The sequence below is a fragment of the Littorina saxatilis genome, linkage group LG13 (genome assembly GCF_037325665.1).
Source record: "Littorina saxatilis isolate snail1 linkage group LG13, US_GU_Lsax_2.0, whole genome shotgun sequence".
Lineage (NCBI taxonomy): Eukaryota > Metazoa > Mollusca > Gastropoda > Littorinimorpha > Littorinidae > Littorina > Littorina saxatilis.
This window is the reverse complement of record NC_090257.1, coordinates 33,589,654-33,602,154: the sequence shown is the minus strand read 5'-3', so window position 1 is coordinate 33,602,154 and position 12,501 is coordinate 33,589,654. Positions and strand designations below refer to the sequence as shown.

The following is a 12,501-nucleotide window of genomic DNA, read 5'->3' as shown; positions in this document are numbered from 1 at the left end:
AAAAGAAACAAGAAATTCCTTCGAGGTAGGAAAAACACCCCCGTTGGTCAAAGGGAAATAACCATTCTCACTGCACCCATTCTCACTGCCACCAACTGAGAAGGTTATTTCCCTTTGACCATGAATATGTTTCTCTTTAAGTCCTTGTAGAATCTTAATCCACCAATAACTCCCTAACCGTGTGTTTGACTGGTCCCAATTTTTGTAAGGACCGTCTCAGGAATGTATAGAACCTGTTCACCAAGTTTGGTGACGATCGGTCCGTTCATTCTTGAGATCTATATGCGAACACAAACACACAAACAAACAAATCGACCGAAACCTATACACAGTTACACCCATATACCGGGGGTGTAATAATGAGTGGCTGCTGACACCAGTTGATCATGTTTAAAATCAAGGATAAGCCACAAATTGTTTATAAAATAGCTAAAATTCTTCTGCTTTAGGGGGGCTTTGCCCCCCAGACCCCCCAACGGGACCCTGGACCCCAGGTTGTACCCTCCCCCCTCTAGCTTAACTGTTCCGCCCCTGTAATCTGTGTTCCTAAGACAATGATTGTATGTATTGGTGTTTCCCTCTTAAGTCTTGTGCTTGAACGTTGCGGTGACTTTGTATGAGCCAAATTAATGGCCGAAAATGTTCCAAGATGTCCTAAAGCTTTCTGACAGTTTCGGCCAAATGTCCCAACATAAAAATGTCTAGCAACACCCCTGTAAATAAAACAAATTGGTTGGACAAATTTGGCCCCATGAATGTAAGGTACACAAGGTCGCTCATCAGTACTATCGAAGGGTGGTTTTTTTGTTCAGTGTAGAGTTTATACTAGATCAACGAGGCTGAGAAGCGAAATATCAACACGGCGAAAGATAAAAACGTCACACCGGACCCACGAACAATACCTGCCGTGTGCATTCAAAATCATATTCATATCACTTGAATAGATCTGTATGTACGTGGGCCTCCCGCAGGGCACCGTCGTCTGCTCGTCTAACCGTCCTCTTCACCACTTCCACTCCTTTCTTTCTATTTCAATTTTCATGAACAATATCATGCGAGTTGGCAATTCGTTAAAGGCGACATTTGCATGGTTTAGGATTTACAGAAAACTCGAACTTCCAACATGATAAGGCTGGCTTAATATTTGGTTTCAAGGCTTTTCTATTCTTTGACACAGCTCGACGACGGTTACACTTACCTCGCAGTTCTCTTTTTTGTTTGCGCAGTAGGTAACGGGAGCCAAGCCAGGCAAATAAAACCCTAGAACAACTTGAGAAGATGCAATCAAAGCAATGCATAGCGACAATAACGCCATGGTCACCACACTCCGCCTAGAAAAACAAAGCTGCACACAATATCCGTGTGATTCTGAACCAGAAAACGAGGTGTGTTGTTCCTTGCGACTTGTATCGTGTACAATATGGCGGACGAACACGTCATTTGAGGAATTGTGGGACCAGGAGGGGTAACTATGCACAAACATTCAATACGAAGAAGCACGGTTACTTCCCTTTACCTAAACACTGTCAGTAGACCAATGTTGAAAACTGCGCTTATTTCAGGCTAAAATTATAAAAATCGCCTTCATCAAAAATAAAATGAATGTACAAACAAGAAATAAAAAATGTACAAGAGGAAAACGGGAGCCAGTCGTTTCGGCCCAAAGACGTTTCGGCCCAAGTCGTTTCGGCCCCAATTTACCAGGACGTTTCGGCCCAAATGGTCGTTTCGGCCCAATGGGTGTTTCGGCCCTAGGACGTTTCGGCCCCCATTTACAAATTTTGTTTTTTCTTACAAACTCATTTACAAATTTTGTTTTTTCTTACAAAAATTCGCGTTTGCGATTTTGTTGTGATTGGAAGACCCCTACCGGGGAATGAGTATCAATGAGTAATGAGTACCCAATTGTGTCCCCCCCCCCCCCTCCTCTTCCCCCCTCCACTCGCCCTCCCCTTTAAATGGTTATGTTATGTTCTCTAGTGCTTTGTAGATAAATGTATACCCCTCGCGGGCTAGGGGGAGTCCCATATTGGTTGGGACGAGAAAGAATTTACCCGATGCTCCCCAGCATGTCGTAAGAGGCGACTAACGGATTCTGTTTCTCCTTTTGTTTCTTGTATAGAATATAGTCAATTTTTGTAAAGATTTTAGTCAAGCAGTATGTAAGAAATATTAAGTCCTTTGTACTGGAAACTTGCATTCTCCCAGTAAGGTAATATATTGTAGGTGCCCTTTGCCAGAGCTCTATACTCCTTTACGTTGATCCCTGCACAATTAGAAATTTAGGATTAGAAATTAGCCCTAACATTTTCAATCCTGTTTGATTGCACTTCGCCTCCCGAGGTGATCGTAGTGTTACGACACTCGGTTACACTTTGCTGACGGTAATTTATGGAACCGGCTGTCGGGGCAAAATGTAAAACGTTTCTTTATGATTGATAAATGCAGTGCCAAAAAATATTTGTTTTGTCACTTTGTCAGAAATTGACCGCATGTTGTTTAGTAAAGTTTCATGTAGAATAACAGGTTTGACTGCACGTTTCATTTTGTATATTGTTGTTCAATGTGGTTCAATCCTTTTTTACATTTAGTCAAGTTTTGACTAAATGTTTTAACGTAGAGGGGGGAATCGAGACGAGGGTCGTGGTGTATGTGTGTGTGTCTGTCTGTCTGTGTGTGTGTGTGTGTAGAGCGATTCAGACTAAACTACTGAACCGATCTTTATGAAATTTGATATGAGAGTTCCTGGGTATGATATCCCCAGATGTTTTTTTCATTTTTTTGATAAATGTCTTTGATGACGTCATATCCGGCTTTTTGTGAAAGTTGAGGCGGCACTGTCACGCTCTCATTTTTCAACCAAATTGGTTGAAATTTTGGTCAAGTAATCTTCAACAAAGCCCGGACTTCGGTATTGCATTTCAGCTTGGTGGCTTAAAAATTAATTGATGACTTTGGTCATTAAAAATCTGAAAATTGTAAAAAAAATTTTTTTTTTATAAAACGATCCAAATTTACGTTCATCTTATTCTCCATCATTTTCTGATTCCAAAAACATATAAATATGTTATATTTGAATTAAAAACAAGCTCTGAAAATTAAAGATATAAAAATTATTATCAAAATTAAATTTTCGAAATCAATTTAAAAACACTTTCATCTTATTCCTTGTCGGTTTCTGATTCCAAAAACATATAGATATGATATGTTCGTTTTAACTTTCTGAGCGTGTTTTTAATCCAAAGAGAGGTACAGAAAAGCGTGCTATCCTTCTCGATCAGCGCAACGAATACCCCGCTCTTCTTGTCAATTTCACTGCCTTTGCCATGAGCGGTGGACTGACGATGCTACGAGTATACGGTCTTGCTGCGTTCAGTTTCATTCCGAGTGTGAGTTCGACAGCTACTTGACTAAATGTTGTATTTTCGCCTTACGCGACTTGTTGTAAATAAATTCCTTGCTTTGCGGTTGTTTATATTTAAATAACTTTTCTCTTGTCTTGCCATCTTTCATTGTTTTTCAATATGTTGTTCAATCTTTTTTGGTGAATAAAAACTTCAAACTGTTAACAACTGTTCTGTTAATAAATTGGCTGTATGGAATCTGTTTTCTATATATTAAAATACCATATAAAATTGTTTTACATATTCTCGCACACTACATATTCAAACAGCTACAGAGGAAAAATTATCGCTTACCGGTCTTACAAAGACGATGTTGCCACACATCACAGGTGTCACACTGAAGTGCATGTTCTCGACCTTTCACAGCCTGGTGAGAACAATAGCTACACAAATCCATTGTCACCCCATTTTGTGTTGGACAACTGACCCCTCTGGGCAGGCAACACTTACACCCCAACAATGAGTTTCACTCACAATTAACAGTTCACCTTCATCACAGCCATGCATGAAATTTAGACAGGTCACATGTTTTACACGATACAAATACTTTTCGTACAACTATTGAAGGTGACTGAGTGCGTACAACAAGTGTCGTGTGGGGGAGAGAGATAGACATATATACTGAACTCCAAAAGAAACGCAAGTTAAGAGTTATTTAAGGTTTTGTTAAAATTCATGCACCAAAGGTGGGTTTCAGGGGAACATTCTGCACGAGCATGAGTTAGCATAGTGTCCTGCACGTAGCCTGAGAAAATCATGTGTGCAGCGCCCAGAGTGCGCTCTCTGCAGCGTGCTGAAGATTGAGACTGTTTTTCGCTCGCGCAGCCCACACAAAAGCTGCCAGACCTGATTTTTTTCGTTAACAGTACTCAGCTCACACAAGGAACAAAAACCTGTCTCCGTCCACTGTCTGAAATCAGCCATTTGTACAGTAGAAGCATGCCAAGACTGAGCGCCATTGACCGGGAGAGAGCAATCGGGCGATTGCAAGCTGGAAATCGCCCAACTGCCATTGCAAATGTCATGGGCGTGGCAACCTCGACCATCTGTCGTCTGTGGACCCGATTCCAAGCCAGCGGCAGCACCCGGGATGGCGCTAGAAGCGGACGACCTCGTGTGACTACTGCTCGCCAGGACCGGGTCATCTACCGTCAGCACCTGCGCCAACCGTTCCTCCCGACTACAGAAACCTCCAGGAACACCGCCAACCGCCTGGTGCGCTCCATGAGAGACAGATGTCAGGCCCTTGTCAACGCCAATGGGGGACACACGCGTTACTGAGCCTGGCGATGAGAACTTTCTTTCGGTAACGTTTTTTTGTACCAATTTTCGTGAAATTCGTTCGATTATATCTCGTCTAAATGAAATGCCAAAGAATGAGATTAAATTTCTTAATCCTGCGTTTCTTTTGGAGTTCAGTATATTTATTCACACGATACCCATTCACACAGCCAGACAAGGACACTGTCAATTTGTAGGAATGTCTTTAACAATACAATAATTTGTAACGCGCACATATCTCGCCACAAGGCGACTCTGGTAATCCGGATTGAATATGAGCTGTACACGCATCAAGGGCGCTATATTATTACATATAGGTTATATTTATAATATGATATTTGAGAACAAAAATTGGGGCCGAAACGTCGTCTTAGGGCCGAACCGTCCTGAAATGGGCCGAAACGTCCTGAATTTTAGGGCCGAAACGTCCCAAATGGGGCCGAAACGTTTTAGGCCCGAACCGTCTTAGGGCCGAAACGTCCGGCATTCGAGAAAAACCTATAATGAAGAAAGATGAGACCGAAAACAGAAATTGAGAAAGAAGGTGTATTGAAAACATGACTTCCGACACCAATTGACCCCAAAAAATAGATTTTGCTAATATTTTGCCTGTGACATTTTAAGTGTGTTGAAATAAGAGTTAAAAAATGTAAAAAAAATCAATCAGATAGACATTATGATACAAAAGTTTGAATATGATGGCATGCCAAGAATCCGGTCTGACTAATTACTACGCGACCGCACGCGAACACACGCGACCTCAAACTAAAGCATGTACATGTAATATTTATATATATATATATATATATATATATAAGTATAAATCCGCCTTTAGGACGACCATTGTAAAAAGGGGTTTTATAGCTACCGGTGCTATATCCGTTGTTTTTAAAGCAATATTAATAAAATTTTGTAATTACATTTGCTAATTGACCTACACCCGACTGTCATGAATTGAACGTGAAAATCTGTCAAGATTAAGATATAGGTGTTTTGCATGGTCGCCTTAATGAAAATAATGCAAGAGTGGGGGTTACGGCGACACGCCTTTTCGGGTAGCTTAGGGCAACCAATTTATAAGGTATATTAAGGCGACCAGTATTTGTATATTTTGTTGTTCACAAAGTTTTGTAAAGGGCCTAGAGCCATAGGTTATGCACTTAAAAATGTCCAGTTATTATTATTATTTTAACAATTTTAATTGTCTTCTTCTGCGTTCGTGGGCTGAAACTCCCACGTACACGCGTGTTTTTGCACGAGTGGAATTTTACGTGTATGACCGTTTTTACCCCGCCATTTAGGCAGCCATACGCCGCTTTCGGAGGAAGCATGCTGGGTATTTTCGTGTTTCTACAACCCACCGAACTCTGACATGGATTACAGGATCTTTTCCGTGCGCACTTGGTCTTGTGCTTGCGTGTACACACGAAGGGGGTTAAGTCACTAGCAGGTCTGCACATAAGTTGACCTGGGAGATCGGAAAAATCTCCACTCTTAACCCACCAGGCGGCAGCGACCGGGATTCGAACTCACGACCTCCCGATTAGGAGGCCGACGTCTTACCACCACGCCACTGCGCCCGTCATTTTAATTGTCATTTAGTTATGTGCTCAAACTCTGCAGTTCGCGCTTTCGAAATCGTTATTATTTAAGGTTCCTGATGCTTTGTGTTGAGTGTAATCATGGCTGTTTCATCACTAATTATTCTGTTGGCAGTTTTAATAAACAGTTCAAAACGTGCAATAGATTTTGTGTATGAGTTGTGACAGAAAAAATGATAGATGCTTTCATCAGTGTTGTTCCCAAGTCAGAAATAAAAGGTCACTGTTTGCAAAATTTAAACATATCAATAGGAATGCCTTGTTGTAATGTTAACAGGCAGATGTAAGCAAAGTACATCACAGAAGAAAAACATATAACAGGATGTACATATACACACATTAACACATACAATGCAAACTGCGATAAGTCAACGAATGTGTATTTGTTCAACAGCTCATTTATTTGTCAAAAACAAGAATAAAATTATACACATACACCTTCAGCAATGATGTTTTAATGTGCGCACTTGTTCTTAAATCGCTTCCCTACACTTACCATATTGTTCGAGTCCAAAACCTACTATACTTTGTTCAGTAAGGGAGATTTGACAAAAGGGATGTTGTACAGAGTTGCGAGTGGGACCTCTCTGTAGAGGGTAACAAAAACGGGAAAAAAAGACAACTTACAAGTATGTACAAGAATAAAGTTCTTGCAAAGAATACACTTGCAAAAGGTCTATTGTTTTCAGGTAATGGCAGAAATGCACTCAATGCTGGATTGATCTGGGGCCCTACTACACTCTAAATGAACATGATGGGAATTGCACACACTCACTTATTTGAAACAGTTTGAGAACGGCATTCAAATGTTCTGTTTTGAGAGTTAGCTGCTGTGATCATCTTTTGTGTGCTGAATGAACTGAAAAAGTAAGCTGTTATGGGCTCTCAGTGTGTTCTGCATGATCTGTCAATGTTCTAAATGCAGAACGCTTTCAATAGTCTTGCCGACGTTCTTTCCAGAACAGCACAGTGAAAGTCTGCTAAGATCACAATAAATGCTCTATAGTTTACAGTACACTAATTGAGGTCTTTTTAAATCTCTGCCATGAAACAATTTGAGAACACAAAAAAGTAATTTGACCACTTGCAAGTGTACGGTTCAGATTACCAATGATCTGTTTGAAAGAAAAAATATCGTGTGCAGAATTATGGCACACATATTTTGGTAGTCTTACATTTCACCTAATCATTAACAACATAGAGATCCATATTTAGTATGTTTAAGTTATCTTTTATGTTGAAATCATTGTAAATGTTAGGGCAGAAATGATGTCATAAACACACAAGCTACACCAAGATACCTCAAATTGAAGAAGATTAATGAAGCACAGAAACAACAAATTTTAGTTAAAATTTCAATCAAATGTACACTATCAAGAAAACAATCGTAATTGAGTAGAATCAGAACCAGTGGCCTTTTGGAGAGAGTTACTAAGCCCTCTTCCAAGCATAACATTTTTGGCAAAATAAAGTCAAGACAGAAGAAAATAAATGGCATGCATTTACAATGCAACAGGATTTATTGGGGAACTAATTTACCCCAGAGAAGTGAAACAAATACAGATTAAAACAGAGAACAGTTCTTTGAAATTATTTTGATGTACATGATTGCATAGATTAACTGTGTTGTTTGCAATGTTGATCAATGCCACACACAAATTGACCACTTACAGAATTCATGTACATACATATCACAAACTGGGAAGGAGCGTGATTGACAGTTTGAACTGTGCATGGTATTACAAATTACAATGCTATATTTACTCTGTCATTAGAACTCAGTATTAGAAGCAAAACATAAAACAAATGTCATCGATTTCAAGACACGACTGACAACTTTTAAAGCAAAATGATATAAAATGATTTGAAATTTTCAATGAGAAATAAATGATGACATTATTGTAACCTATTAAAAAAGCTTAATTGTTTTCTATTTATCCTCCAGAATTAGCTTCCCATCAATTGAACATGAATAACAACAACAGGCACTTGTATTGTGGAGAGGAAGTCTTATTATAATACCTTACAACCACTCATCTCAAAAGGTTATGAGTGCAGTCACTGGAGGGTAGTCACATGCTTTGTGCGCCCTTCAATTACTGCATGCACTCAAAATATTACATTTCGTTTTCACCAGTATCGCTATAACATTAACAGCGATCGTTCAGCGATTACTAACTCACAGTACAAAAGAGGGTTTGAATGGGAGATAATGGGCAATGCAGAACTCTTGAATAGATTAGTGACGATCCAAGTGATCAGGCTTGTGTCAGACTGCTTTGATTAGTCTGAGATAGAACACCTGATTGCATTTTCTGCTCAGCTCTGTTCCGGTCATTGCAGAGGTATCTGGCGTCCAAATATTTAGAGTGTACGAGGCACACTTTTGTCGGTCAACATAAAATGTTTAGTGCGTGAACTTTTTACTCTATGAAATAAGCCAAACACGCATACATTTGTAGTGGATTTGACCAAATTTGTTCATAGTACCGGACCTTGCATAATAACACAAACCAGGCCTCGGTCGAGTCTCAAGTGAAATTCTCCTTTATCCGATACTGACAACGATTTTCAAAACACATACTTGATATTCTTTAGTTTAGCTGCCGAGATTGAACCAGTACACATCTGTCATGGGTGATTTTACATACACACATACTCTTTAGTTTAGCTGCCGAGATTGAACCAGTACCACCCAATGATTGCTTTCTGCTTCTTGCCATTCACACAGTGTCAGTCTGGCTGGTTCACCATCCATTCTTGCGTTAAAAAGGGTAAATCCAAAAACAAAGAAACTGCCAGCGTTTTACCACGAAGGGCCATATCAGGGCGGTGCTGCTTTGACATATAACATGCGCCACACGCAAGACAGAAGTCGCAGAACAGGCTTCATGTCTCACCCAGTCACATTATTCTGATTATTCTGACACCGGACCAACCAGTCGTAGCACTAACCCCATAATGCCAGACGACAGGCGGAGCAGCCACTAGATTGCCAATTTTAAAGTCTTAGGTATGACCCGGCCGGGGTTCGAACCCACGACCTCCCGATCACGGGGCGGACGCCTTACCACTAGGCCAACCGTACCGGTCAGAGCTCAGTGACAAGAAGAAAAAAGAGTTGGTGAAATCAAAGGTGTTCAATGAGCAAAAACATACAGAAGGAAGGCTGTTCTCTTAAAACGTTTTATGTTAATGTAAATCCAATAACAAACGTTCCAACAACCTACCTTTCTTGTTTTTTGATTTTAAAAAGGGTAAGCCTGCCCACAATCAAGTTGCGCATTAGAACAAGCAGGCAGCTTCATGGCTGCAGCAACCCTTACTTCATTAGAATGTTTTCTTTGTAAGTGTCTGATGAGCACACTTTGAAATTGGCCACAATATAGGCAAGGTCGTTTCGGTTTCTTGGAAGAAATGTTTGGCAGTCCGTCTGAGGCAGGTGGCAGTCCATTTGAGGCAGGTGGCAGCTCATCTGAGGCAGGTGGCAGTCCGTTTGAGGCAGGTGGCAGTACATCGTGTTTGTCTGGTATTTCTGAAAAAAACAAAATATGCAAAAAATCCTATTACAAAGTTTTCAAAGATCAAAGCAGCTCTACCCAAGAAAAAAATGAAAACTGAACAACGCTTCTTGAAGAATAACCATGTGATCATATTAGGCATAACCAAAACCAATATCAACGATTATGAAAAGTGATCGCTTCCTGGAAATAAAAGCCCAGGTTCAGATCTTTATGTTCACAACAAAAAGGAGCATGGTAAAAATTTCAAAATGGGGGAATGTTGCAGCAGCTTAACTGAACATTTAGTAACTTTTGCCTGGTCTTTGCAAGACTGGTGAATAACGTGTTTCACAAATATACAATTTCCCTGGAAACCATGGACTCCCAGCATTTTCCTTAGAAACAAATGAAGCTGCATAAGGCAGAGATGCGTGTGTGTGTGTGTGTGTGTGTATGTGTGTGTGTATGTGTGTGTGTGTGTGTGTGTTTGTGTGTGTGTGTGTGTGCATGCATGTGTCAGACATGAGGTGAGGAAGCTTTTGAGACCATGTTGCCAGTTTTGGTGAATGCTATTTTTAATTGCTGTCCAGTGTTGTTTTCAAAATTGATGTTTTTTACATTTAGTCAAATTTTGACTTAATGTTTTAACAAAGATGGGAAAATGTAGAGCATGTACAATTCTGTCCACACGAAACTGTTTTCTTGATAGTACACTAGTTGATTGCAACTGCATATGCAAATGTCCTGAACTATAGTCTATAGACAAGTCTTGCTTCTGGCTCAGGAAAGCTGAATTTTAGGTAAATTGGCAAATCATGAAAGGTTGCAGTCATAGAGTCACTACTTCTCAGTTTCTTTCACGGACTTTTACCTTGGCATGTTTTCTTCCTTTTTGCAGGTGGTGACAGCATTGAGTAGTAGTACATGTAGCTTGAAAAAGATGTGCCATCAGAATCAGAATCACTCTCCGGATCGTAACTGTAGTCTTCATCCTAAAACAAAATATTCACAGTTAAGTTATAGTGATGTCTCTGGCAAGGCGGAACATGCCATCATGTGAAACTCTTTTTTTTTTTTTATCTAAACATCACAAATGAAAGCTCAAAACGTATTTGTCAGTAGATCTGGAAATCTGGTCATAGGTCCTTTTGAGTAAAACTAAAAGTACTTGGAGGAAGGAGAAAAAATTATCACATTCACACTATTTGACTTGTAATGCGTGTGTGTTAAAGCCCCAGTCCGTCCCAAATGGTTTACAGAACGATTCAAATCTTTTCATGAAAAAGCAGTTCTAACCTTATCGAACACACTTGCAATAGCATTTAGTGAATAGCATTAAATGACACAGTTTTTTTGTTTAGCTCGAGTAAACCACACACCTGTTTTCGTGGTTAATCTAACCCCTGAGCCATCGTGAACCCATGTGATCTACTTTCCCTTTTTTTCTCACAATTTAGTAGTCAGTCCTTGATTTCAATGCGACTCGCTGTATCTGCCATGGCTCGTTATCTAAAACGCAACAAATGGCTGCGAGTCACACGAAGTGAATGGTGTCGGCTGACCGTTCAAAGAAACTGGCGACATGCTGAACATTCGTCTGCTACGAGAAACACGTTTTGCAGGACACGCTTCAGGGCTAGTTTTTAAACTTTAAAATCTTCGAGTTTTACTGATTTTGTCTTAATGAAAAAAGAATTATTTAAGAATATTTGTGTAACAAGCTGTCAATTTATTAGTATAAGTTAGGTCTAGCGCCAAAACGAGCCATCCCATTGTCTGATCAGACAATCCGGCTGGTCACGCAAAAATATATTCGTTCATAAGTGCTCGCTCTTTTCGGAGGGCACCTACGATGTTCTCAAGTGGTGAGTGTTGAAATGCAAGGGTGTTTGTACTGTGTGTAAAAGCCTGACAGTGTCTGTGATGGTTTACGGGAAGCTGCGTGTGCCTTTAAATTCAACAGGGGACCTAGGTTGATCAAATGTCGTCCTAAAGCTCTAATCATGCAATACTTTTCTTATTTTCAGTCGCCCTAAGGTTTGGTGCTTCTATTTAAATCTCAAATTGCTTAACTTTGTCATAGAGTGAGACTGCAAGTCGCCCACTCGGCCACTATGGTCCCATTAATAGTCGTGTTCAATGTGCTTTTGACACAGATCATCATAATGGTCCCGACTCTCCTCAATTATGCGCTTATCTTGTGTCTTTTCTGGATTACACAGATACTGAAGTAAAATGCAAAAAATCCTTAAAATGTGACCCTCCACCACGAAATGAGTCACATGTCACCTCGCGCGGTTCTGCACTAGGCTTAATATAAGTCCAGGGAGTGTCTGGTAACAGTTTGTGGGTCACCTTAATCACAGGCTTATAAAGTTAAAAAGTCATCCGGAGAGTCAAATTCAGGAAGTAGGTAACCCGTGAGTTAGTTCAAATCGCGAGGCTTTTCGTACCTGTCATCTCCAGATGAGGCTGGTTTTATCGGTACATCTCCAAATGAGGCTGGTGGTAGCGGTACATCTCCAGATGAGGCTGGTGGTAGCGGTACATCTCCAGATGAGGCTGGTGGTAGCGGTACATCTCCAGATGAGGCTGATGAGAAATAAATCAGGTCATCTTTTTACTGACACAAACTTTGAAAGGAATTCCTGTTCACGAACCGCCTTTTTCTTTGTTGTTGTTTTTACATGATGGAAATTGAGCTTTCCACGC

At 40.3% G+C, this 12,501-nt stretch overlaps 1 protein-coding gene and 1 long non-coding RNA gene across 2 annotated transcripts in view; both read right to left on the bottom strand.

Moving 5' to 3' along the window:
• The window catches only part of LOC138945551 (transmembrane 9 superfamily member 2-like), a 44,778-nt gene extending 43,327 nt beyond the window's left edge, over positions 1-1,451 (bottom strand). The window contains exon 1 of the mRNA XM_070316999.1: positions 1,199-1,451. Coding sequence (XP_070173100.1) covers positions 1,199-1,315 — 117 coding nt within the window. The 5' untranslated portion in view covers positions 1,316-1,451. The remainder of the gene's footprint in view (positions 1-1,198) is intronic.
• A 5,215-nt stretch (positions 1,452-6,666) lies between these two features.
• LOC138945557 (uncharacterized) lies at positions 6,667-12,431 on the bottom strand. Its single transcript, XR_011449028.1, has 3 exons — positions 12,243-12,431; positions 10,661-10,781; positions 6,667-9,821 (listed from the first exon to the last, which is right to left on the bottom strand). It is a non-coding gene; the product is annotated as an uncharacterized lncRNA (long non-coding RNA).
• Positions 12,432-12,501: the final 70 nt, after the last annotated feature.